This window comes from Cyprinus carpio, chromosome B2, assembly GCF_018340385.1.
Source record: "Cyprinus carpio isolate SPL01 chromosome B2, ASM1834038v1, whole genome shotgun sequence".
NCBI classification, from domain to species: domain Eukaryota; kingdom Metazoa; phylum Chordata; class Actinopteri; order Cypriniformes; family Cyprinidae; genus Cyprinus; species Cyprinus carpio.
Genome location: NC_056598.1, coordinates 4,030,747 through 4,057,382, shown reverse-complemented (window position 1 = coordinate 4,057,382; position 26,636 = coordinate 4,030,747). Strand labels below are relative to the sequence as shown.

General features: G+C 35.2%; 1 protein-coding gene across 2 annotated transcripts; it reads left to right on the top strand.

Annotated features, from left to right (window-relative positions):
• Positions 1-396: 396 nt before the first annotated feature.
• Positions 397-26,317, top strand: cables1 (Cdk5 and Abl enzyme substrate 1). Of its 2 annotated transcripts, XM_019106113.2 has the most exons (10): positions 397-1,071; positions 14,479-14,550; positions 15,179-15,271; positions 16,386-16,463; positions 20,420-20,525; positions 21,247-21,400; positions 21,690-21,793; positions 22,596-22,702; positions 23,658-23,865; positions 24,135-26,317. In XM_019106113.2, exons 1-10 carry the CDS (start codon positions 545-547, stop codon positions 24,273-24,275), a joined length of 1,590 nt encoding a protein of 529 aa, XP_018961658.1. In that variant the 5' UTR covers positions 397-544; the 3' UTR covers positions 24,276-26,317. The 2 variants fall into 2 exon arrangements, with proteins under 2 accessions (XP_018961658.1, XP_018961659.1); XM_019106114.2 differs by lacking the exon at positions 16,386-16,463.
• Positions 26,318-26,636: the final 319 nt, after the last annotated feature.

Below are 26,636 nucleotides of genomic sequence, written 5' to 3'. Positions count from 1 at the left end.
CATCTAAAAGGACACCACTATCTCCTTGGTGCTACCTCGGACTGTTCGTACCTAAGATGTTTACTTTTATGTAATTTTTTTTAATGTCCTGTCCAAGTAGCCCAGAAGGGCGGAACAAAAATGAAAGCAAGGGGAAAAACACGCAGGCTGTGTTTAAAACCGTACTGAGCCGCCTAAAGTAGACAGCATTTTTAGCACCGAGGGCGTGCTCGGGATCAGTTCAGCTAAACGAATTAAACCGCTCTCGAACACGCTGTCTAGAATTTTGAACTCAATTCCAAAAAGCGCTACGAATGCAGTCTAGTTAGGCGACTCAGTATGTTTTGGAACACCGCCTTGTTCTCATGAATCCCCATTGGTCAGACTCAAGCTCCTGCTGCCACAATACTGCACACACGTGACCCAGCTTTTCTGTACACACACAGTAAAACACAGCAGGCACTTAAAAGCCAACGCCATGGCGCTTTGACCACCAATTTCACCCCATATCCAAACAATCACTATGAACCCTCTCCGTTGACAAACACGCACTATCCCACGGCTAATGGCGAGCGCGCTGCAGATGAAGCCCTCCAGTCTGGAGCACACACGGAAGCGCGTAATAGATCCACGACGGAGACAAGCTGCACTCTCATTCCTCAGCAACATCTCTCTGGACGGACGACCCGTGCAGGATGACGGGGAGAATCAGACCGAGGACGAGGACAGCTCCAGGACTAGACAGAGCCTGGTCTCTGCAGTGGGCCAGCAGGCATTGGCCGCAGCAGCGAACCAGGCTCTCAGCAGTGCCCGAGCTGCTGGTTTCATGGCTGGTATCACGGGTCCCAGCGCGGCCGCTGTTCCTCCTCCAGCGTTCGGAGAGGATGCGGAGGGGGATGTGTGCGGCTCTCAGGTGCTCCAGTCCGTGTTCAGCTCCCCCTTTTCAGCAGTTCCGCCGGCTACGAGAGGGAGACTTCAGACGTACACTCAGGGAATCCTGCCTGTGTCCTACTCCAGGCAGTCCAGCCAGAACTACTGCTGTCTGGAGGGAGGGCAGATAGCCAATTCTGCCCTGGAACTGCAGAGATCCAGGTAATCTTATGCACTGGGATGAGGACAGGTCATTAATAACAGTAATGCAGTAAGGTTCTCCACAAATTATTAACATGCAGGTTCATTTGTGTTAATCACTATTTACATATGCAAATATGCACCAACAGATATAATCCTTTAAATTTAGCTCACTTGTAGTATTGCATTGATATTGAGGGATATAAATAATCTAACCAAAAAGGGAAACCAAGTGCCACATGAAAACAAATGATTCTAGAAATAAGTTAACCTTTCTGAGTCATTTTTGTAAGCACTTTTAACCGACTAATGTCAAGGTGATTTTTAGAAGATTTATGAAATCACTTTTTAAATTTACTTACATGTTACCTTAGGTGTAGTTTCTCACATAAACTATGAATATGTTCCACGTTTACTAACACAAAGTGTCTGTCCAAATACATTTTATTCAGTATATCAATTGTATTAACAAACTTTATTTGCTTTTCTCTTGTGTGAGAAGTAACTACTACTATCTTTCTCTAAAATAAATGCAGTTTGGGTTGATATTTAGAATATTTAATAGAATTGCATACATGCAGTTTGTGGTGTAGGCCTGTCTGTGAAACATAGTTCTTTAATAATGTAAAATAATAATGCAAAATAGTAATTGCAAAGTACTAACATTAGCAACTATGTTATAATATGAACAGTCTGATATAAAGACACTGTTTTTTAAAATAGTGGCATGGTAATTTTCAAACTAAATTCAGACATATATACTGTACATCACAATGTTTGTGTACAGTAATGGGTCCCATTAGATGTCTTTAATCGTTTGATACAGTGTACTTTGTTTTTGTTGTATTGCAAAAGTGTTTCACAATATTGCTATTGAGGTGGGATATAGGTATATTTTTTAGAAGAATACACATAGAAGCTGTGAAGTGAGGGATTACCTAGATTTTATTGAAATGGGAGATTAGCTGCGATTGAACTAATGGCCCCATTAGACACATTAAACACAATCCCTGAAAAAACAAATCAATAAGCTCCATTCAGACTTTTCTACATTTCATCACTCATTCATTAATATCCTAAGTGACCTGCATTCTGAGGATACTGCCGTTGACACAGCTTGCATGGGTGAATTTCTCAGTTCACCTGTGCTTACCAAAACATTTGAACAAGAATTTAAAAGATATTTTTACATTTAATATCAGACATTTTTTTTATTATTGAATCAATAATGGTTTTATTTCTTCACTTATGTTTTTATTAATCACTTTTCTCCTTGATAGCATTAAAAAAAATATTTCCTCATTGTCAGAACTGTTTAAATGTAAAAACCTATTAATATGGCCCTTAAAACTCTTCAAAGTGTATTCATCTTCGAAATGTGCCCTATGAAGAAAAACACACAGCAGCCAGTATCTCTAAAGTACCAGGATCATATATTTAACATGTTCATAGTGACAACTGTGTCTAATCAGAGATGAGCAGGTGGCAACACTGAAGTGTTGCCAGGCACATTAGTTTCAGTTCCAACCAACATAACCACAACATTTCAATCTCAGCCAAACAGCCACAGCACTGGTGTCTGTTGCTCTAACTGTTGTTTTATGAGGCATGCAAAGCACAACCAAATCTACAGTCATTAACGTTTGGGTTACAGTGTCTTTTACTTTCTCTTTCTAGCATTTATAAATATATATATATATATATATATATATATATATATATATATATATATATATATATATATATATATATATATATATATATATATATATACACACACACACACACACACACACACACACACACAAACACACACCTTCTGCACCTGCTTTGAGTGCTTTAATGTGAACATATGAACGTGCTGTAATTTGAGACACTAGAGGCCATGCATGCAAGTTGGATGTCCTTTGTTCATTTGCTTTGTTTTTGGAGCCAGAGAGGCAGCAGGGAATGTTTTTCTGAATATGAATATATTTTATGCATTATTTTTTTTTTGGTGTTTGTAAGGAAAGAGTGACCCAAAATGGACTTACAACATGTTACAGAAAAATTATGTTAATATGCACAACTGTTTTCTCATGACAATAGCTGTTTTAGTGCTTCACTGTGGTACTGGCAGGCACTGGACTGACCTAAAACCTAATTCTTGCTTCATTTCACAGTAATTATGTCTCCTGTTGGTTTAGTTGTGCAAGGTACTCAGAGATGGGTCAGAAAATGTCCCAACATCTAAATGAACTGGTTTGACTCCAGACAAATGTAAAATGTCTGAATTATTCTTACTATATTGGGATACTTTAAAACAATAAAATTAAATTAAATAAATAAACAAATAAATAAATAAAGTTTAACTTTTATTTTGAACTATCACTTACAGAGAATGCCAATTTATTTGTAATGCTTATTCTGAAGATACATTTTTCATTTAACTTCAAGATGATTTGCCATGTCCCAGTGAACTTTATTTGTTGTGAGGACAGTTGTATAGACCAATTTGGTGTTTGCAAACAGTGATGATGTTTTTTTTGTGGGCGGAGCCTATCTGGTGGCAGAAAATGACAGATTTCAAGTGGCGGTTTATGGAAACCATGGAATAAAAATTAAAAAAAAGGTACATTTGAGTTTATATTTCAAAATTCCGACTTTATTTTCACAATTCTGAGATTATATCTCACAATTCTGATAAGAAAAATCAACTCGTCATTCTCTCTTTTGAGTTTATATCCCACATTTCTGGCTTTTTTTCCCTCCGAATGGACAAACTCGCTATTGTTGAGTTAAATCCAGTTATAAAGTCCGAAATTCAAGATATAAAGTTGCATTTGCGAGAAAAGAAAAAAAAAGTCAGAATTGTAAGACAAAATAGGTAAATGTAAAATGTTATAGGTTTAAATAGTATTTCATGCTGTAACTGTAGGGCTAAAATAATATGTTCCCTATGAACTGAATATGTGAATATTATGTAGACAAATTGTTTAAATCAAATGTATGCTTTAAAAGTAGAGTAATGGTCCGTGTATCTTTTGGTCATTTGATTTTTTGTTTAATATTGAAAGAAGAAAAATGAGAAATGGCTCCTTTTTCATTTTTTTTTTTTTTTTTTTAATTCTGCTTAATGTTTAGTTTTTCGTAGAGGGGTAGAAAAATGAATAAACAGCTTGAATATTCGATTTCTACACATGGGCTTGAATTAAACACCCCTTTCTGCTGATTGGTCAGACAAAAAAAAAGATCAAAACGTGCTGTCATCAGTTCTTCCGCAGTTCCACGCGGCAGAATACTAGTTCTCTGCTGCTGCAGATGTACGGATTCTTAAACTGTTTTATTGCAACTACATTTAACCTTTTTCTCATCAAACAACCAGACAAATGAATGGCTCCACACAACCCTTTCTGTGGCAGAGCCTAGACAGGGCTTTCTTCTGTGTAGATATAAATTCTATGCTTTGCATCAGCTGGGCATGCCAGGGTAGGCTATAGCGTTTCCCAAAAATGCACTTAACACAATCACACGTAGCCGTGCTTTAAGTACTACTTAGGAGTCGCTATCAGTTTGTCAAGTGCTGAAATGTCACCTTAGAATGGTTCGTAATTGTAGTACATGCTCGTTTATTAAAATGTTAACCTAATGCTGTGTTCAACAAAACAAATATAAAATAACAACAATAAAATAAAATACAATATAATATAATATAATATAATATAATATAATAATTATATTATATTATATTATATTATATTATATTATATTATATTATATTATATTATACATATAATATTATTCTTTACATAAAATATATATATAGAGAGAGAGAGACATATAAAATACATCCTTACAAAAAAGATTGCTTCTTATAACATTTAGTTTCATCACAATCGTTTATTATATTTCCTACATTATTTCTTTTATTCATTTTTTTTGTTCAGTCATTTAATTTAGATGTGTATATCTTTTAAAATTATTTTTCATTTATAAATTCATTTAAAACAACAACAAAAAACAAGTAATAAAATGTACAATAAAGTACAATCAAATCTTTATATTATAATCACATTGCACTTGAATAAACTTAAAGGTGCAATCTGCCGATTGGTCTTCTTACGATGCACTTAGGGCTTTATTATTACTCAAAAGCACTCGTAGATCTACGATGATTTTCAAGTGCTACTTAAGTTACGATGCTTTTGGGAAACAGACCGTAATATTAAGATCAGACGTACGATCGTTTTTACGAACTTCTTAGGCTTACAAAGTTTTTGGGAAACGCAGCCCTGGGTAGATTACTTACAAATTGCAATCCGTAACTGATTCCAAATTACATGACAAAAAATGTAGTCAGTAATGTAATGTAATCCATTACATTACATGTTTTAGGTAATATAGTCAGATTACTTTTTGATTACTTTTGACCTAACTCATTTATCACATTGATTTAAATAGGATAATCTTGTACCATAATGATTCACCTATGTCAGAGAACCATGAACATGCAAATGAGATACTTAATTATTAAAATATTTATTTTAAAATCTCAGGGGTACTTAAAGGTTCACTGATTATGATTTAACTTTTTTTTTACTTTAGTATGTAATGTTGTTGTTTGAGCATTAAAAAAAACATTACAAAGTTACGATGCTCAAAGTTTAATGCAAGGGAGATAGTCTTTTACAGAATTGCTGATTGACCACCCCTTTAAAGTAAATATGTTGGGTGAAAGAGGTTCAGAGGACAAAGAGTTTGAGAATATCTGCAAATAAGAAATAATGAGAATTTGTGAATTTTAATGAGTTTGAAAGACAAAAACCATTCAATAATACATAATAATACTTGGTTAACCTACTGAGTGATCATTTAAATAAAAATTAATGCGTTCATCAGTAGTTGATGCAATGTTGAAACACTTCTTAAACCTGAAATTATTTTTGTAAACCCATTGGTCAAATGCTGTGTAGCATAACTGTGCGAATGTCCACAAACTGGAAGACTTTCTGATTGTATATAAGCGTTAGACTATTTTAGAAAGGAACATTTAAAAATTAAAAAGAGTAATAAGGGAGAATCAATAATAATAATACTGAATAATTTATTGCTATTGTGTGAATGATATGTAATCATGTAATCTATAAAAAAGTAGCCTAACTGTAGTCTGATTTAGTCTGACACTTGTGCGTGGCGCAAGCTCCTGTGCACTCGCACACAGGAATGTAACACAAGATTTACATAAATGTAATTACTTGCCATTTCGGTTTGTTTCTTACCAAACCTTACTGTATACCTTCAGAACGTTTGGAATATAGCCTACGCCACGAGATGCATATTATGTTATGAGAGATTTGCATTTGCTTAAAGAATGAAAAGTGAAATTTACCATTCTCTGCCATTAAATGGGTGTGCGAGCAGGACATGTGTGTTTCGGAAAAAAGAAGGTAGACCTAATAAGCCTTTAGAACAACATCTGACTAGTTACCCTAGTTAAATAAAACAGAAAAACATGACTACTGTCAAGCACAGACCAGTATTGAAGTGCACAGGAAATATGCAGCAATCTAAACAGTTTATTTAATTAATATTGAGAATTAGTTGATGTTCACTTGGATTTGTTCCTCAAGAGGGGAAATTATTTAATACATTGTCATTTATAGTCATATGGTAAAATGCATATTTTTATTTGTGTACATTCAAAATGACTACAAAATGTCATTCCTTTGAAAAATAAAGAAAACAACCGAATGCGCTGCTTTAGCACGTCTCGGTCTCCTTGAACATCGTATGCCACAAACATGAACCAATACACAGTGAGTAGGCTACTTGACCTGCCTATTTTTAAAAGTCTACATTAAGGTTATTTGACGTTAAATGCATTATTTAAGTCACTTAAGAAAAATTTAAAGTATGTATCATGATAAAAAGTGACTTTACAGTTCGGAAAATATGGTACGCTATAGCAAATCTCACCCAGCAGCGGCAGAGGACTAGTATTCTGCTGCGCGGAACTGCAGAAGGACTGATGACAGTTTGATGGTTTGATGATGATCTTTTTTTTGTCTGACCAATCAGCAGAAAGGGTTGTTTAATTCCTGCCCACATGTAGAAATCGAATATTCAAGCTGTTTATTCATTTTTCTACCCTTGAACGAAAAACAAAAAATTAAGCCAAATTCTTGTTTTTCGTCACATGTGGTTGCTGCAAGCACAAGGTATGCTCTTTCGTAGAATCCGCCTCAAGCCGCCCTCCTCTGCTCACTCAAGCTGGCCTTGTCACACCATTTCTGTTACACGCTTGAGGCATTTGGCCAATCACAATGCACTGGATAGCTGGCCAATCACAGCACACCTCACTTTTCAGAGCAATGAGCCTTGTAAAAATCAATGCGTTTCAGAAGGTGGGACATAGAGGAGAAGCAATAATGTACAGTATGTGGAAAATAATGTGTTTTTTTTTTTAACCTTAAACCGCATAAACACATTTGATTACACCAAATACACCAAATAATGTACTTTTTAGTAGGATCATATGACCCCTTTAAGATATTTTTGATAAAATCTGAGAGCTCTCTGACCCTCCGAAAACAGCAATGCAACTGCAATGTTCCCAGGTCCAGAAACGTAGCAAGGACATCGGTATATAGTCCATGTGACATCAGTGGTTAAACCGTAATTGTACGAAGTTACGAGAAAACTTTTTGTGTTACTTTACGAGTAACTGTCTTATGCCATTTTGGAGAGTACCTCAGAATGTAATCAACGTAATCAGCGTCGTTTACGCTAAGTAGAAAGCGCACACATGCTGAACATAGACAACACTGATTACATGGATTACCTTCTGGGGTACTCTCCAAAATGGCAGAAGATGGTAATTTGGGGAGAAGAATTGTTAAGTAAATGATGTTGTTATTGTTTTCTTTGCACACAAAAAGTATTCTCGTAGCTTCGTTAAATTATGGTTTAACCACTGATGTCACATAGACTATTTTACTATGCTACGTTTCTGGACCTGGAAACATTGCAGTTGCATTGCTGTCTACGGAGGGTCAGAGAGCTCTCAGATTTGATCAAAAATATCATAATTTTTTGTTCCGAAGATGAACGAACGACTTAACGGGGTTGGAACAACATGAGGGTAAGTAATGACAGAATTTTCATTTTTGGGTGAACTAACCCTTTAAAAGTGAAGTGTATCATTTTTGAGCTAGCCAGAGTGGTAAAAATAATAATGGGTTTTAAACAGGTTTCCCAAAATACCCCTAACTACTAACTAACTAAATGGGTATTCCCACCCCAAAACTTCATTATTTGAGTGTGTCTCCACATGAGTCAACAAATAGCTAACATCCACTGCAAAAAAGTTAATTGGTTAATAAGTTCAGTAAAAGTTACAGTAAATTACTGTTAAATTTATAGTTCCTTTTGACACTTCACTTTTGATGGTTTTTCCCTGAAATAGCTGTTTCTTCTTAGTTTTTTTTTTCTTATCAGTTATATATATTAGGGCTTTATGTTTCAACCTAAGTTGTTAAATCAATGTTTATTTTATTAATTTAATGTCATATGTGGTACCATGATGGTTTTGTATTTGTGTGCATGACACTGTGCATCTTCTATGTATTACAGTATTTACCTGAGCTTGTGGAAAAGCTATACAGCACTTGGGATTACATTTAATTGTACATGCGGCCTTTTCATTATCACTTGTGTTTATTGTGTTTGTATAAAGATACAAAGCTATTTTAGTACTTCAGCAACTTGGTATATTAACATTATGGCAGTTAATTAAATATAGTATATATTTTCATTTTGTTTTTAAACTGTATATTCATTCTGTAAAAGCTGAAATGTTGCTAACTTATGTTTTAAGGTGAATTTCTAGCAGCTATAGCTGCAGTTTTTAACAGTAAATTTCACAGATTTTTTTTAGCTCAGATAGGAGAAAGTATTTTAACATAACATACTTGAGCTTTAAACAGTGTAGGACTTGTTCTAAATGAGCAGCTGCTAGAAACAATCACAGGTTCCAGGCAGGATGCCCAGTCTCTGCCCCCCAACCCCCCCCCCCCACTCCTCCACTCCCTGCCTCTGACCTCCACTTCCTCTCCAAGACCCCCTCCTGCATGGGCTGCCACTTTCCACCAGGAAGACCAAAACCTTTAGAAGCACTGCCAAGAGCAGCCTGTGAAGAGAGAGTGTGCAGTGTAGTTCTGTCTCTCATGTGCTGGCACATGCCTTCAAGAACAAAATGTACACACACACACCCTATATGATCCTGTTCTTCAGGGCCTTCTGTTAAGCTATAGTCTGGCTTGATTGGTCGGCCCAGACAAAAGCATTATTGCAACTCTGTCTGGTCTAACTGTGTGAAGAGTGTGGTGTTATGTAATTCCTGAGCTCTAATGGGTGGCTATACATCTGTGCAAATAGCCTGTATTTTTCTGGTGCCGACTTTAATCTAGCCTCACAATTGCAAAGTCCTCCAAGACAACTAAGTAGAGGGCTCTAAAATTTTCTAGGGTCTAGCTGTAATTTACACTATGATACCGTATTCCATTTTACTGTGGGGAAAAAGGTAACTACTGTATATGCAACACATTCTCACTCCCAACTCGTCACATATTGACGCTTGGTCAGGACCACTTGGTTTCGATTTTTGACGCTCAAGGTACCCCTTTGGTGTAATTTTTCGATGTGCAGGGTCCTCCATTGTTTTCAGTCGTTTGCCTTAATTTAATGGTTTGCATGCATTTGTAAAAAACAGAAATAATTTTATATAAATTTATACTTTCGTTGGAGCACCTAACCCCACCCCTACCCTAAACCCACCCACTTCTGAATCTGAACAATATAAAACACATAACAGGCAAATATAAGTCCGGTCACAGGTAACATTATTTTTTGCAAAAACTGACCATAAACAAGCACTATAAACAAGTTGTGTTGCATTCCATGTCTTCTGAAGCCATACAATGTCTTTATGCGAAGAAGAAAGTAAAACATATGGTTTTAATCACTGAAAATGATCCAGCTCCGTTTACATGCTCACATCTCATTCAAAAAGATACTCCGGTAGCATGTCACAATCAGTCACAAGACATACAAAAGCCAATTCACCACCAAGGCTGACGTAAGGCTTCTTCTGGCGTCATTTTTTTAATATGTGCACAGACTGCATACAGGATTTGAGCTTTATGGTGGATGGAGACGGCAGTCGCATCTAGGCCTATTCCTCTCACAAATCAATAATTTTGCCTCAGAAGACTTGGAATATTAATACTTTTTGAATAAATTTTGATGGTAGTTGTATCTGCCTGTTATATATTGTGTTTTATTGACAAATGATAGGTTTAGGGGCAGGGGTTGGGTTATGTGCTCATAAATGTGTAAATAGTATAAAACGGTTGTGAAAAATGACATTAAAGGGGTATCCTGTGTGTCAAAAAGTGACGCCAAGGGGGTCCTGATCAAGCGTCAATATGTGTCGAGCTGGGAGTGAGAGTGTGTTGCTATATCACACTCTGTTATGTAAAATAAGTGTTAAACAGTTTCCATTATGGGGATTAGTGTTCTGTAGCCTTTGGTTGGAAACATGGACCAAATTTACTTTTAATTATTTTTATCCTAGTTAGTGTAACAGTGTTACAGAACACAATTTGTTACAAGGCTTGGAGAAAATTGCTTTAGTGATTGATCAACAGGAATCATTTTAGATAAAGAATAAACTTTGAAGATTTCTAATGACAGCAAATTGGCACAAAATAATATAATAAAAGTGCACGGCACAATTATATAACCATTTAAAAGATTACTTTAAAATAGGGCATAGCTAATCACTGTGTTCACATCATTTCCTGCTCTTGTCCATTATGAAGTAAATTGTAGAAGTACTACTATAAAATTTACTGTTAAAATGCAGCAACTAATAGCCAGGAATACACTGTAAATTCATTTTAGAGTACATGAATTAGAAAGAGAGAAAAAAAACAAACAAACATGAACATTATTTATATGATGTACTTTGTCCAAAATATCATTCTTTTTCTTTTTCCACATATTTTTGTATATTTTTAAGCTTTGCACCTAAATTATTCTTAAAAAAAACATTGACATTCCTCCAGACTCATTACTGGATATGTTCCATAACCATTAATATGAGTCATGTTTTGGATGGACCATGTCCTTTTCTTTTGTGTTGTGTGGTTAGCTGGCATTGCTGAGAGATTATGCTGCCATTTTATTTTCCAGTCAAATAAATGAAGTAGGAAAAGGTTTTAAACCAGAACTTAAAACCAGTATCGGATGTGGTGGGAATTGCCACCAGGCAAATTCAGGCCAAGACATGATTAAAAAAAAAAAAAAAAAAAACATGGGCTGCTGTGGCTTGTTGCTCTGTTTTTATCCTGAGAGTTTTCAGGAACACAGGACTTTTACAGGATTATATCCCACTGGTTACTCAAAACAATGAACAGTGGTATTTTAAGGATTGAGGTAAAGGAAATGCTGTTGTGTAATGGCAAGCAGATGTGGCAGAAATAAAGGATGGGATGTATGTGGATTCATCAGTAGGGTTGAAAATTGTATAAAGTGAGATTTTACTGCTGTTGCGAGTCAAGTTCATAAACGAGTAACCTCATGTTTAGAAAGATACTCTTTGCATGGTAAAGGCCCGATACAATAACTTCTGTGCTTTGACTATCAGTGGATGATGTAATGCCTGCTATAGATAAAACTGTGAGAATAAGTCTTTGCTATAGCCTTGTAGATTGAAAAGCCTTTCATAAACATTAGAGATGTTGTGTATTGATGTTTTGACTGAGGTAATTTAGTTTGGTCTGGTCATGACCATTGTTTTCTTACCATTCCAGTGGTGTAAAGCATAATCACCCAGAACACAGAGCTCTGTTTTTCATTCAATCCTCCAAGATCAAAGATTCAGAAAACTTTTGAAATTGAGATGCAAAAGCAAAATTCAACGTAGTAATTTTGTGGTGTTTTAATGAAAGAACACAATAAGGCCAGAAACACATAAGTATGCAAGTAATTAGGGAAGTAGCTTAACTTGTTGATATTTTACTAAATTAACAGTAGTTGAACTGAAAAGGAAAACTAGTTCCATCTCAAATGATGTACTGTGCACTAACCAATAACCCTATTCCACAAGAGGACTGTTGTGGAGTATATACATTTTAGTTTTCAGTTTGAAGAAAATTACAATTAAAATGCACCTGATGTGCTGCCGCTATCTTTAATACATTTATCTTTTATTTCTTAAGGGAAGCTGTGACTTGAATGCATAAATTATATGATATATTTTTTTGCACCATGACTCATTAATTTTTTTTGTATGTGTGTGTGAACACTATTTGCACTGCATATACTACAAAATGGTGTTGGAATGTATGAATCGGGATGCACCTGCTGTAGTCACTAATACAGCATCCTCTTTTAGCAATCCGAGAAATGACTCGTAACAGCAGTAAAAATCTCACTTTATGCCATTTCCCACCCTACTGATGAATTCACATACATGCCATCCTTTATTCCTGCCACATCTGCTTGCCATTACACAACATCATTTCCTTTACCTCAATCCTTAAAATACCACCGTTCATTGTTTTAAGTAACCGGTGGGATATAATCCTGTTAAATTCCTGTGTTCCTGAAAACTCTCAGTTTCAATGAAATTCAACAGTGGTCCTTATATGCACTTGAGTCCATTATTATTGATGCATAAACAAACTGTGTGTATGCAAAATGTCCTGCGAGTATGTGTGGTTTTTTTGTTGTTGTTGTTGTTTTTAACATTCCAACATTCTATTTAAAGAATAAAAGAATCCTAAAAAATGTATGACTGTTTTCACAAATATAAGCAGCAAAACTGTTTCTCGGGCAGCAAATCAGCATAAATGATTTCTAAAGGATCATGTGACAGTATAGTAATGAGTAATGGCTGCTGAAAATTCAACTTTGCTATCACAGGAATAAATTACATTTTACATACATTAAACATATGCAATAGAAAACAGATATTTTAAATTGTAAAAATATTTTCACAATATTACTGTTTTACTGTATTTTGATTAAAAATCCTGGTTTCTCCTTGCCACTTTCACCTTTTGGCTTGCTTGGTTGGGGACACTTAATATTTGGCAATAGTATTAACTTGACTGCACATACACTATTGGATTAAAACTGAATTTAGCTGGGTGATGACTTAGCTGTTTAAAGGTGAATTAAACTCATTCCATAATTGAGGAACTTTACACATTGGACCATTATTGAACCGGACTGAATTAACAATGATCTGATTTCAACTGAATAATGACTATTTACTGTTGTCTTTTCAGAGGTGCTTTACAGCAGAATTCAATACCGTTTGCATCACTGAATCATTATTTTACTTTTAATCACTTATAAAACTGCTTTGAAACAATCTGTATTGTGGAAAGCAATATATAAATAGAGGTGATTTGACTTGAATGGACAGAAGAATAAGCTTGAATGAACACTACATACAGTGTACTTTTGCAGTGGTCACACTCTTATCAGGTGTCTGTTATTGGTCTGATTTCAGAGCTTATTTGGCAGGAACACAAGCATTCTTCAGCCCACGTTTCCACAGATACAGGTCTTTGCAACAAGGCCATGCTTAACCTGTTTTTCAGTGCTGCTCTCTGCTTTTGAAAAGCAAATATGAAGAACTTGAACTTAGAGTGTGTGAGCTTTGAGGAAAAACTGCTTATGATAATGTCTTGAAATAGAAAAAAAGAGTTGCTTATAAGGCCTTTACTCAATCTCTCTGGTGTGTTGTACCTTATCAGCAGACTAATAGATGTTGGTTATTACCTCAGCTTGTGAGAAGGAATGTGTTATGTGAAAGTGTAACTGAAATCTCTGCTGGAGCCATGACTTATCCTCTTACAGGGGCTTGTTTCTGGAAAATTCTCTGTGTGATCTCATATTACATCAAGAAAATAACAAAGTCGAACACTTGTGCTGCAACAGGTTTGGTATTGATGGGAAACTTTAACCTGAATTTGAAGTAATGCTCTAAAGCCCACTGAGCTTTGTGCTCATCAAAGCTTTGTTTGGCAATGTGCCAAATCATAATAAGTTGGTTATATGTTTGACTCAATAGGTGGTGTGTGAAACTCTGCAGTTGCTATTTTTGTGCATAAGCCTATTGTGTGGTAAAAACTCTAGTGAAATATTTAATTGTTGAGTATGTGTGTTGGTCATGGCACTTGTAAGATTGACATTCAGGTTCGAGTCTTGCTTGCAACATTCCCTTTTACCATTCCAATAAAATAAGCTAAATTTACATACCTTTATTTTGATTAAGGAATATATGAAAATCTGAACTAACTACTAGAAGTTTATGACTGTGATTTTATTAAATGGAGCACTACAAAATCTTATCCTATTGTTGTTAATTTGCAGGCGGAGACTAATATCCCAGCGTTCCTCACTGGAGACTCTGGAAGATATTGAGGAGAATGCCCCTCTACGCAGGTATTACCAGCAGGACCATAATTGTTTTGCGCTGAAACTTTTCAACGGCCAGAGGCGTTACTTGGTACATGTGTGATTCTGACTGATTGTGATAAATAAATTATTGCTTGGGTAACCCATCTGATTGTTCTTTCGGTTAACATTATGTAAACCTTTTTTACTTTAAAAGTGATATATTAAAAGTAATTTTAGTGCAGTTCAGAATGATTTTGTGCATAGTTTATGTTTAAGACAATTGGTTTATTTACTCTTTAACAAGACTGGTTTCTTCAGATGCATTCTGATTTAGTAACAGTGCTTGAAGTTAGTTACACTAGGATAAAGCTTGTAAATAAATAAATTGTTAAGAGTAAAAAACAATAGCAGTAAGTGGAAAAACATAAGTGTCAGAACAATACACATTGTTTCAGAGCAGCTTTACAGAACATCATAATGTTATTGTTAAGAATAGTATCTTAATGCAGTCTTATATTTAGCAGATTAGATGAGATTTGCTCTATAGTGTGTGTGTGTGTGTGTGTGTGTGTGTGTGTGTGTGTGTGTGTGTGTGTGTTTGTGTGTATAGCCATAAGAATATCAGTATTTATTTCTCTAATGATAAGTGTTGATGCTGCTTTGTTTTATCTAGATGCCGAACTTTATCTGGTTCACCCCGACCAAAGAGTTTCAAGAAGGTCCATTTCATCAAAAACATAAGACAACATGATATGCGCAATGGAAGGTATGCACACAGCTACCCAACGGCCCACACACAGACATCTCACAGAGAACAGCACCCACACATCAAGTGTTTCAGCAAAAGACTCCCCCTGAACTTATTAAAAGATTTTTCCTGGTTCTCTTTTTTTTTCTTCTTCTTCTTTTTTTCTTTTTTTTAACTTTTGAAATTAAATTTGAAATTTGCTAAATTTCCCTTTTTGATTAAATTTCCCTGGCTAATCATGCACATTGCAACCATCATATTTCTTCCAATTTTATAAGGTCATGCCATTTGGATATAATACATAAAAAAAATAAAAAAAAAACAAGACCACTTGAAGTTGTAGAACATGGAAAAGGAAAGAATGTTTTTCGTTACTTTTATGCAGATGTTCATCAGTGTGTGTGTGCGTATGTATGTGTGAAATTTTTATCCCTAATTGACCCTCTGGTATTTTAAATTGATAGTTGAAGCAGACACTCTCTAAAACCCAAACATTTGGGACATGTTATTATTGTTTTTTTGTTTTGTTTTGTTTTTGTTTTTTTATAATTGATTATAGAGTCTTAGCCAGATGCTCTCTATTATCTGAATGGGATTTTGAATTGGTGTGTTGGGAAACAAGAGGTGTGACCAGCTTTGTTTTTCCTTTGGGCTTTTGAGAAAATCCATAAAATAAACAGATTTGCAGCCTTGCAATGAAGTCACTGACATTTATTTTGTGAAGCTAACTGCAGTGTTTGATGTGGCTGTACTTTGATCGTACATATTTTTTATTTGGTGCTTTAGATCAGTTATTAGCAGTTGATGAACTTCTGAAGGAAATATAAGAACTTGAAAAGCCTTGGCAGAATATTACAATCTTAAATCCTTTGTTTGTTTGTAAACATGTTCAGTTCTTAGTGGTCTCAATCAGGTTTTGATTTTCTTCAAAGATTGTTTTTAGAAGCAATTTGCCTTTCTTTTTGTTTTCTTCTGATCTTTGTTACATATTCCCAGATACATTCCTACATAATTTGACATACTATTTAGTATCAGTTATTTACTGTGTATCTCTTCATCTTTGCCTGTGGTCCTGACCTCAATATTGACAGAATTCACTTCAATTAGTTTATGTATCATTTTGTCTTTATAGGATAGTCCTTATCAGTGGCAGAAGATCCTTCTATAGTGTTTTTTCTGTCCTGCCCTATCGAGATTGTAGCCAAACAGGGTATGTATTCTTCAGCATGTAAATCTTGTTTTCATTATCATCCTTTTTATCCCTTCACTTTCGAATCCTACCATTTTTTTTCCTGGGTATTATCAATGGGTCCAAAAATAACCATTCTGTATCCTTATAAATAATCTTATAAAAATAATAATAATAATATTTTACATAAAGTATATACACTGAAAGTTGTTTTTTAACTATTATTTGGATTTTTTCATATAGTGTTCTCATTTATTCAGTTGTTTTTAGACTGAATGCACAGATCGTTTGTTATACGTTTTGTCTCATGCATAGCTCTCCTGATTTTTGGTAGTACATGTGTAATTTTAAATCAGAGAGACTGACCAACAAGCTTGGGCATGCTTTACATAGACCTCACCCTTGACTTTACCACTTTTTTTTCTACAACAGGCTTTTTTTTATTATTACTGGATCTGCAGCTATACATCTATTTTCTTTGATATTTAACATTTTTCATATGCCTTGATATCTAACTTCTAATGGGACTTTTTCTTACCTACACCTTGGCATTGCCTGCTTTTCCATTGTTTAAAGCTGAAACATTAAAATGGTTTCTCCTATCACTTTTTAATATGCAGAGACAACTGTAAGTAAGCCATATGTAGGTTTATTTATCTGAAAAGTGAGAGCTCTGTGATGGTGCTTTCAAACACTTGTTTGAGTATCTTGAAAATCTACAACTCAACCAATGGTGTAAATTTGAGGCGAAAACCTGTTAGAAAACAGTTATTTTTGACCTTCCATTTAGTGATGCTTAAGCTTTAACATAGTTTTTGCTTTTTGAGGCCTACTTAAATTTCTGTTTATGGAGTAAAAATTCAATTTAAACAGTTCAGATTGCTTTGAGCATAAGAGTAGAGACTCGTTGTTGGTTTGTTTTTGAAGATAGCAACTTGAGGGAATCCCAGTCATTGGATTTATTACTATCTGAGATTAGGCTCTGTGGGTGATGGTGTAGACCTGGAGTCCTGCTGTATCTGTATTCACATACTTTATTAATAATGACTTAATCCTGAATGGCTAGATGTTGCACTGTTTCTTTTCACCACAAAAAAAATAAAAAGTGTTAATATTAATGGTTTAACAGAAACAACATGTGAATAATTTGTGATACAGATTGTGAAACCGTATGTTAACTGGATAAAGGACAGCGTTAAATCCATTTAAATGTCCTTTTTATGGCTACACATAAAAGCTGATAAAAGCCTTGTAGAGATAAAAGCCTCTCTGTATTATAATGTTTGGTATAAAAGTCTCAGACCACAAGTGAAAATGCATTAGTTTGCAATTTGTATTATTTAATATGAGTGTCTTCCTCACTAGGTGTATTATTGGCTTAATGATTTTTAAGAATGAACATAAATGTCAAAATGACTTTTTTGGTTAGTCCATCTTTTGTTTCAGTGACATGAACTTCAACATTTATGTTGTCCATCTTCATTTGTTAATATTCCAGTGGAAGAAAGGAAATTAGGGGCCGGTTGCATAAACTGTTTAATTTAGTCATCTAATTGTTTTTCTTCAAGACTTGTCATAACTATTTAAATTCAGTTTTGAAAAGGTTGGTTTGTCTTATTTGTATTGGAAAAGTAAGACTGATTACCCCTTGGCAACCACTAGTTGGTCAAACAAACTAAGTTTATGCAACTGGCCCCTGATTTTTTGTACATGGTGAAAAACTGATTTGGACATTTTGATTAGAATGTTAACTAATTTGCTTAAGTGGTTGATTAAATTTGACCTTGAAATGCTGAATGCTTCTTTGTTTTAATGTGATCTCCAGCATTTGGATCCCCTTGTATGTAGTATTATATAACTGAATCTGCTTAGTTATGCATTCAGTATGATGAATGGCTCATGGCAAAATTCAGCATGATTTATTCCATTGATGTTTTAGCTTGGCTGATTGGCAGTAAAGTGCACAGTATTGACAGAGCAATCTAAGTGGGGTTGTCCTGGATAGAGTGCCAAGTTTATGGAAATGTTCTGCTAGCATCAGCGCCACCAGTGGCCGAAGAGTATTAGATGCTCCTGTATTCCTGACTGAGTTCTAACAAACTAAAACACACAAGGTTTATGTCAGCAAACTGAAGGAACGAGTCAGGTGAACCGATGATTAGCTATGGGATTTCTACACAGTGGATCTAGGAGTTGCTATGAACTCCTCCTGAAAATCTGGTTTTGTTTTTTAAATATTTATATGAAAACTCTAAAGGGCACCTCTTCCTATTAGTTTTTGCCTAATGCTTTTCCATTCACCAAGCTGTTTGAAGGGCTCCTGTGCATATAACCTAGAACTGCTGTCTATCCTCATGGGATCTGAGATTATTGATGCATCACTAAACATCTCAAAAATACTCTGCGCTAATGCTAAGTTCTATCTGTTGTCTACTAATAAGAGTCTGCTTCTAAGTCTGTACATGAATAAGTTAGTTATGCTGTAGTATTTTTGGTCTTGACAAATTTATTTGATATACAAACAACCAAATTAAAGTGGCCACTATACCTGGTTATTTGTTTTTTTACTTCAGTGTTAATTTTTGTGTTTTGTTTTATCTATTCTGGTAATCCTTTATGCATTGAGAAAATGTCAACATTATTAACAGATGATCTAGATAATATTGTTTGTATTTCTGGTTCATATCATCACATGCCAAATACTCCTTAAATCCTCAAGTACACTGCAAACAAATCATGATGTTAGCAGAATTAATGTATATAAATAAGTTGCATCAATGAGAAAAACTTGTAAAATGACTAAAACACTTTTGCATTTACAATTAGTACATAACTGTGGCTTTTAGGTGCTACTAACAGTTTTGTAGACACTTGTTTAGCTATGTGAAGGTAACTGAAGACTAGAGAGTGTAAAGTAACCATTTTATTTGTTATTTTCGTTATTTCAGATGTTTTAAACTAATTGGAATATTGGAATTCTTTTTTGAAAGTTTGGACTTTTTTGTGGTTTTAATACAGCTGTGATACAATCTTAAAAAAAAAAAAAAGTCTTACATTCCTGTCGTTTTTGCAGGAAATTAAAAAGAATTCCCTAAATTCTTTTTGTCATGTGAGAGGCTGATCGATTGAAAATAACCTATATGTGCTATATTAGCCATCCATCCATTCATCTTGATTCTTGGGGCATGAGATAGTAATATTGCAATTCATTTTTTACTTCATTTTATGATGCATTATTTATATCAGTAAATAATGTTTTAAAATAACATTTATTGCATTGGAGTTCATTGTGTAAGTGTATAGAATAGATCATAGAAATAATGTTTGGCATAAGAACTCTTAACATTTGGCATAAGAACTATATCTCATTAAACCAAAAAGCGCATTTAGTAATAAAAGCAACAATTAGGGCTGGGCAATATATCGCATGCGATTGTCACGCGCATTTAGTCAGTAAAGCCGGTTCCCTGATTTACCATAACCCATACCCATAACCTGCTTTCAAATGGAGCGCCATTTAATAGACAGAGCCGTAGATCATTGACAAGCTACACAATATCGCGTTCGTTATCGCAGATGAATCGCCTTCGATATTGCGTAGCTTGTCAATGATCTACGGCTCTGTCTATTAAATGCCGCTCCATTTGAAAGCAGGTTATGGGTATGGGTTATGGTAAATCAGGGAACCGGCTTTACTGACGAAATGCGCGTGACAATCGCATGCGATATATCGCCCAGCCCTAGCAACAATGCTATATTAATGTTTTTTTTGTTTGTTTTTTTCTTCCTCTTAAAGCCAAACATTTAAAATGTTACATGTAATTTCAAATACTTCTTAAGCTGAATTAAAAATAAAATAGCCAAGCAGTGAGCACAGCAGGTTATGGTGGCAAATGGTTTAGCAGCAGGTTAAGTATGTTTGCCAGTACAGACTGGTGTGTATGGAGGGACTCTGAGATGTTCTCTTGCCCCAGCAGAGATGTGAAGGTAGAAAGCGGACGCCAGCGACACCCCTCGGGTGGCATGAGTGCCAAGGAGATGGTGATCGGCCTGGAGGGTGTTGAATTGGGTGCAGATGGCAAGGTGAGTGTACAAATAATTTCTATTTTGTTTCTTTAGTGTTATTAATTACAGATATTTTACTTTTTTATTACAAAATCTGTACAATCTATGTTTTCTATGGAAGCCCGTTTCAGCCATTAAATAAAAAAATAAAACAAGGTAATTGTGACTTTTTATCTCACAATTCTGACTTTAAAAACTATGGAAGCTGGTTTCCGCCACCGAATAAAGATAAGGTAATTGCGATACTTTAACTCACAATTCTTTTCTCAGAATTGCGAGTTCATATCTTGCAATTTTGACTTTATAACTTGCAATTGTGAGTTTATCTCACAATTCTGACTTTATAACTCGCAATTCTGATAAAAAAAAGTCAGAATTGCAAGATATAAATTCGCAATTCTACGTTTTTTTTCTTGCAATTCTGACTTTCCTTTTTCTCACAATTTTGAGTTACAAAGTCAGAATTGTGTGATATAAACTCGCAATTGTGAGTTATGAAGTCAAAATTGCAAGATATGAACTCGCAATTCTGAGAAAAAAGTCAGAATTGTGAGTTAAAGTATCGCAATTACCTTACCTTTATTCGGTGGCGGAAACCAGCTTCCATAGTTTTCACCTTCCTTTCTGTTTGTATATCAATTTAATGGTAACTTTTGTGGCTAGTAAAAATTTTCTCCAGTGTTATGAAAGAAAATCTTTAATCTTGATTTGACTACAGTTTCTGTAAATGTCTACACAGACAGTGTCATACACACAGTTCCTGTATCCAACCAATGTCCTGGGTCGTCGAAACACCATCGACTCCACGTCGTCTTTCTCTCAGTCTCGCAATGCCAGTCACCGCAGCCTCACCCTGGCACGTGCCAACAGTAACCAGAGTAGCCTTGATACCGGTGCGTGTGCCAACAACTTGTCATGGCTCTTTCATTTTGCCTCAGTCTCCCTAATATGTGCCGCTTGTTTGGTTTTAATGAGCATTTTGGTAAGACCTCTCTGTTTAATAATTTATTTATTAAGAAGACTTGAACAAGGTCATAAACTTGTTGATACAAAATGCTTACCATACCAACTGCTTTTCTAAATGTAGTACAATATATTTATTAAGTAGTATATTTGTTTTGAGTATTGTGTGATCTCAGCACATGTAAAATCTGTTTTTATCTGCCCTCTCTTTACTCATAGGGAATGAACTAGGAGATTTCAGGGAGTATGACCCCAATCTTCTGGATGACCCACAATGGCCATGTGGAAAGCACAAAAGAGTGCTTATCTTTCCTTCATACATGGTGAGTTATCACGTAACAGAATGCAAGACTTGACCGATTCACAAGTGATTTGTATTAACAAATAAAAAATAAATATTTTGATGCCAATGAGCAGTTTGAGACAGCTGGGACCTTATCTGAAACTAGAAACACATATGAGATGACCTGGCTCTTTTTCTTAAGATAAAACAAAATCTGAGAAGCAGGAGACTATAAGAAGCTATTGAGAAACAAAGATTTTTTTTTCCTATGAAGTAAATTTTTTTTTTAACGTCAGGTTATGTCACGTGTGCCACTCAGTGATGTGGCTTTTATTGTTTACTGTTACAGACACATTTACAGTGTGAACTTGAGTCCCTAGTTGTCAGTTAATTAGTAATGAACATTGTGTAGCAGAAATACAAGACTGGTGACCTTGAAAAATGCTTGTCTTACTCCCAAACACTGGAAGAAACACTATGCCTTTGTTTTTGTCTTCATTATTATTATTTTTTTCTTTTGTGTCCTCTTTGTTTCTGTTGTTGACCACTGTAATTACTTTTTCAAATAGCAGCTAGTGTCTGAAAGTGATTTTTATCATGCTTACATGCTGTTTTTATTTTTGCATTGTGAAGTAGACACGTACTTGAACTCAAAAACTCAGACGGTTCAGGAGACAGCCTTCCCCTTCCTTCCACTGGTTATTTAATGCTTGTAACAATCGCTATTGTGTTCTGTGTAGGAAAGTTACCAGCAAGAATGTATAAAAGAATTTCCGTGACCCAGTGGAAAACCCTTGTGATACGTCTGTACTCATATGTATGTTTACGCCACTTTTTTCCAGACCACAGTCATCGAGTATGTCAAACCTTCTGATCTCAAGAAGGACATGAATGAGACGTTCAAGGAGAAGTTTCCTCACATTCGTCTAACACTGAGCAAGATCAGAAGGTTAGAATGTTGCTATCCAGTTCTTCTTGTGTTGATAAAGCAGTCTACATGCTAAGTATTTAAATTTGGCAGGGATGTACACAAAACCCTTGCATCACAACAGCAAGTGTTTTCATGGCCAAATAACATTTTTTAAATCTTGTTAATATTGTGTGACATGCAATATCGTTTTGACATGGATGTAATAAAGAGCCATTTATTGAGAAATGGGGTTTTTAAGCAAAGCAATTTTGGATGCTGTTGTATGTTTTTTAACATACAGTATTGTATTTGGAAATTCTAACAATTAATGTTGTTTTGATATTTTATTATTATAAATATTTATAGTCATAAATGAAATATTTAGAATTCTTTAATGTTTGAATAAAGCTGTCAAATAAATTAAATAGATTTTCTCAATAAATAAATAAATCATATCTCAGCAGTGTTTTGGAATTAGAATAAAACAAAACTCAAATGTATTTCTAGTTAAAAATAATTCAAAAGGATCTTTCAGATTATGTAAACGTTACATAATTTCTACATATTCTACAATATCTGAAACAACCCAGTGCTATTTTCTGACATCACATTGCCAATCCTTGGAAAGCAGTGATGAAATTAAATAATTCAGTTATTCAATCCGGATTTAATACTTAACGCAGGTCTTAATACTTTGCAGAGTTAAGATTGGTTGTAATTTGGAATCAAACCAAACCAATGGCCAAATTATTCACATGCAGCAAGTGTGAATACCAAACATTTTTGCCAGCTAAACAAAGCAGATTGTGGTTTCATAAACCATGAGCTGCTAAGAAGAAAGGGTAGAATGAACTGGATGATATCAAAGGTTTCTGCAAATTGGTTTTGATGTATTTACTGTACCTTTGTACAAGAACTTTTATAAATATTTTAATATTCCATAACATCTGAGTAACCAGAGGACTGATGTACGTGGCCTTTTGTATTGTTCTAGCCTGAAGAGAGAGATCCGTAAACTAGCTCAGGAGGTGTGTGGCTATGAGGAGTCCACGGTGGCCATGGCCTTCGTTTACTTTGAGAAGCTGGTCCTCCAGGGTAAACTCAACAAACAGAATCGCAAACTCTGCGCAGGGGCCTGCGTCCTCCTCGCAGCCAAGATCGGTGGAGACTTGAAGAAACACGAAGTCAAGCTTCTGATTGATGTGAGTTTATCTTTGCACACTGACTCTTTGAGCTCCTTACCTGAAGGTGCCAGATTGAGGGCTTGCGACCACAGCTACTAAACAGATGTTATTTACATATCCAACGGTCCTTAAGATTGATGTTTTGTCTCTGAATAATGGCACATCTGACAAAATGAGCATTCTTTAAATCTCATTACGCTGTATTTTTGAATGTTTCTGTGTTGTGTAACAATGGTCTTTAATAATTGCTGTTATTTAATGAGAACTCTTGATCTGTTTCTCTTTAGAAACTGGAGGAGAGGTTTAGGGTGAACCGTCGAGAGCTGATCGCCTTTGAGTTCCCCGTTCTCGTGGCTCTAGAGTTCAACCTGCATCTTCCAGAGCATGAAGTCATGCCCCATTATAGACGCCTTCTGCAAAACTCCTAGCGACAGCCCCATCAGGGGAGTGTCCTCCTTCTCTCCTGATCTTCTCATCCCACAAACCCCCTATGCACATCCCCAACGTACACTATCATCTCCAGATGTTGGAATAAAGACACTATTCCACTGTTCTCTTTTCAGCCAAAGTGACAACTCTATACTCCAAGAAGCTACTTTCTAAAGGGAGTAACTTTTCCTGGACTGTTGATTTCTCAGTTTACTTAAGACATTTCAAAGTGTTCATTTGTTTCACATGTACAGGGTTGTAAGTGTTAAAGAAATAGCAAAAATTCTGTCATCATTTGCTCACCCCATTATTCGCAATTTGTATGCTGTTATCCCCCCCCCACCCCGTGAAACACAAAAAGAAAACTTTTGAAGAATCTTCATGTTGTTCTTTTCCATACATTGACAGTTTTCAGTGACAATGGCAGTCAAGCTCCAAAAACACACCATAAAACAACTTTTTGTGAAGAGAATACTATAATTTCTGAGGGATGGTTCCCCCAACAATTTAAATCATTCCAAATGTGTATAACTTTCTAAGTTTTTGTCTATACAATGAAAGTCCACTGGGTCCAAGAAATATGGATAGAAAGACATTTTTCAAAAATATCAACTTGTGTTCCAAAGTGGTTTGGAATGAGTAGATGATGACAGAATTTTCATTTGTGTGAAACATCCCTTTAAACGTTATTTACTGAAATAGTCTCCCCCTTCACCAAAACACTGAAATTTTCATTGTGTTCCATTAAAAAAGAACAGCATAATGGTTGGAACATTGAGTAAAACGAGTCGAGGTTGAGCAAATCATGACAGAACTTTTATTGTTTGACTTTTCACTTTTCACTTATCAAGTTTATCAAGTTTGGACTGTTTGATTTCACATTCTTTCTAGAGGTTACAGTATTCCTGTATTTTTCCATTCTTCTTCATATTTCCTTAACACTCTGCCAAATCGGACTAATTTCACTGCACTCGATCACTCTCGGTTGAAAGCCTTAAAAAATAGTCAAATGATCCTGAACTCTGGCAAGTATGTGACTGTTCCTTATGTACGGCAAGTGCACTTTTCAAGTCTTCTGAATGGCAGACCTTTATAGCATTGGCAGAAGCTGTAGGTGGAGGGGTTTTCATCTCATTTTCATTTAAATTAATTTCAGCCAGCAGTCCCTCTGTTAGTGTTACCACCAACCAAAAATGTGTTGCAGACAGTAACAGCAGCATCTGTGGTGGGACTTTTCTACAGTTCTTAAGGGGTACATTTACGTACCCCGTCTTTGTTTTTTTACTCTTGTGTGTTGACTTTGACAGTTTAGTGTGGTGTGGCTTGCTGCACTCATGGTTACTGTGGTCGTGCTCTATGTTAGAGTGGATTCTGAGCACATTTGTAGTGCTACACTGTATGAAGCAACATCAGGTCATACCGCTGATAATCAACGCTATTTTGCCTAGCTAGGCTCAACAGTGGCGGGAATATAATCTGTATGACTAATATGCTACGGTGTTGACTAATGCATGTACACCAAAGCAGTGTTAAACTTGCGTTTGACTTGTAAAAGCTTCTTTTTGAGAATATGTTTTGATTTGATGATTGTTTTAAATCCGTTTCCTTTGAACCAGATATTTTCTATCTCCATTGGTGGTACAGAATTGTGTGTAAGCTGGATTTTATCTCACAGCACACCGACTGTGTTGCTACATTCATAATCCCATTTTTAAATATGTAAAGTGTATAATGTTCACTATGCACTACTCAGTTCCATAAATCAGTTATAAACAACAGTTAGAGATTGATGCAAAATAAAATCAGCTGAGAAGTATCTAATAGCAGGAGTTAAACTTGCTTTTAGAAGAGTAATGGCAAACTTGCATTTAACCATTTAACTCTAAAAATAAATAATGCCTAGAATGTGAAGAGTTATAAAAGAACAAGATTTGGCCTTGTGAAATGCACTTTAGGTTTTGTTAGCAAGTGACTGGGATGCCCAAAACAGATTTGTGTAAATATGCTGCTTTGCTTGTTCAATAAAAAGCTAAAATTCGAATATGTGTCATCATCGGATATTTGATTTTATGTAAGTTGTCAATGATGCATCAATATAATTCATATATTGATATAACCTTCTTACTTGCTCAGTTAGACCTTTGTCATTTTAAATATTTTGCGTAATTTAGAGAAATTTCAGCGTACACGTCTGTAGCCTTTAAACTTTAACAGTCACTACAACAGGTTTTTTTTTTCTCTCTATAATTCTAACATTTCATTTAAAAGGTTTTGACCTCAACAAATTTCTTTTTTTTGTTCTTTTTTTTTTGTTCTTTGTTTTCTGCTTCTTCACTTTGTTTATATGATCTATATGCCTA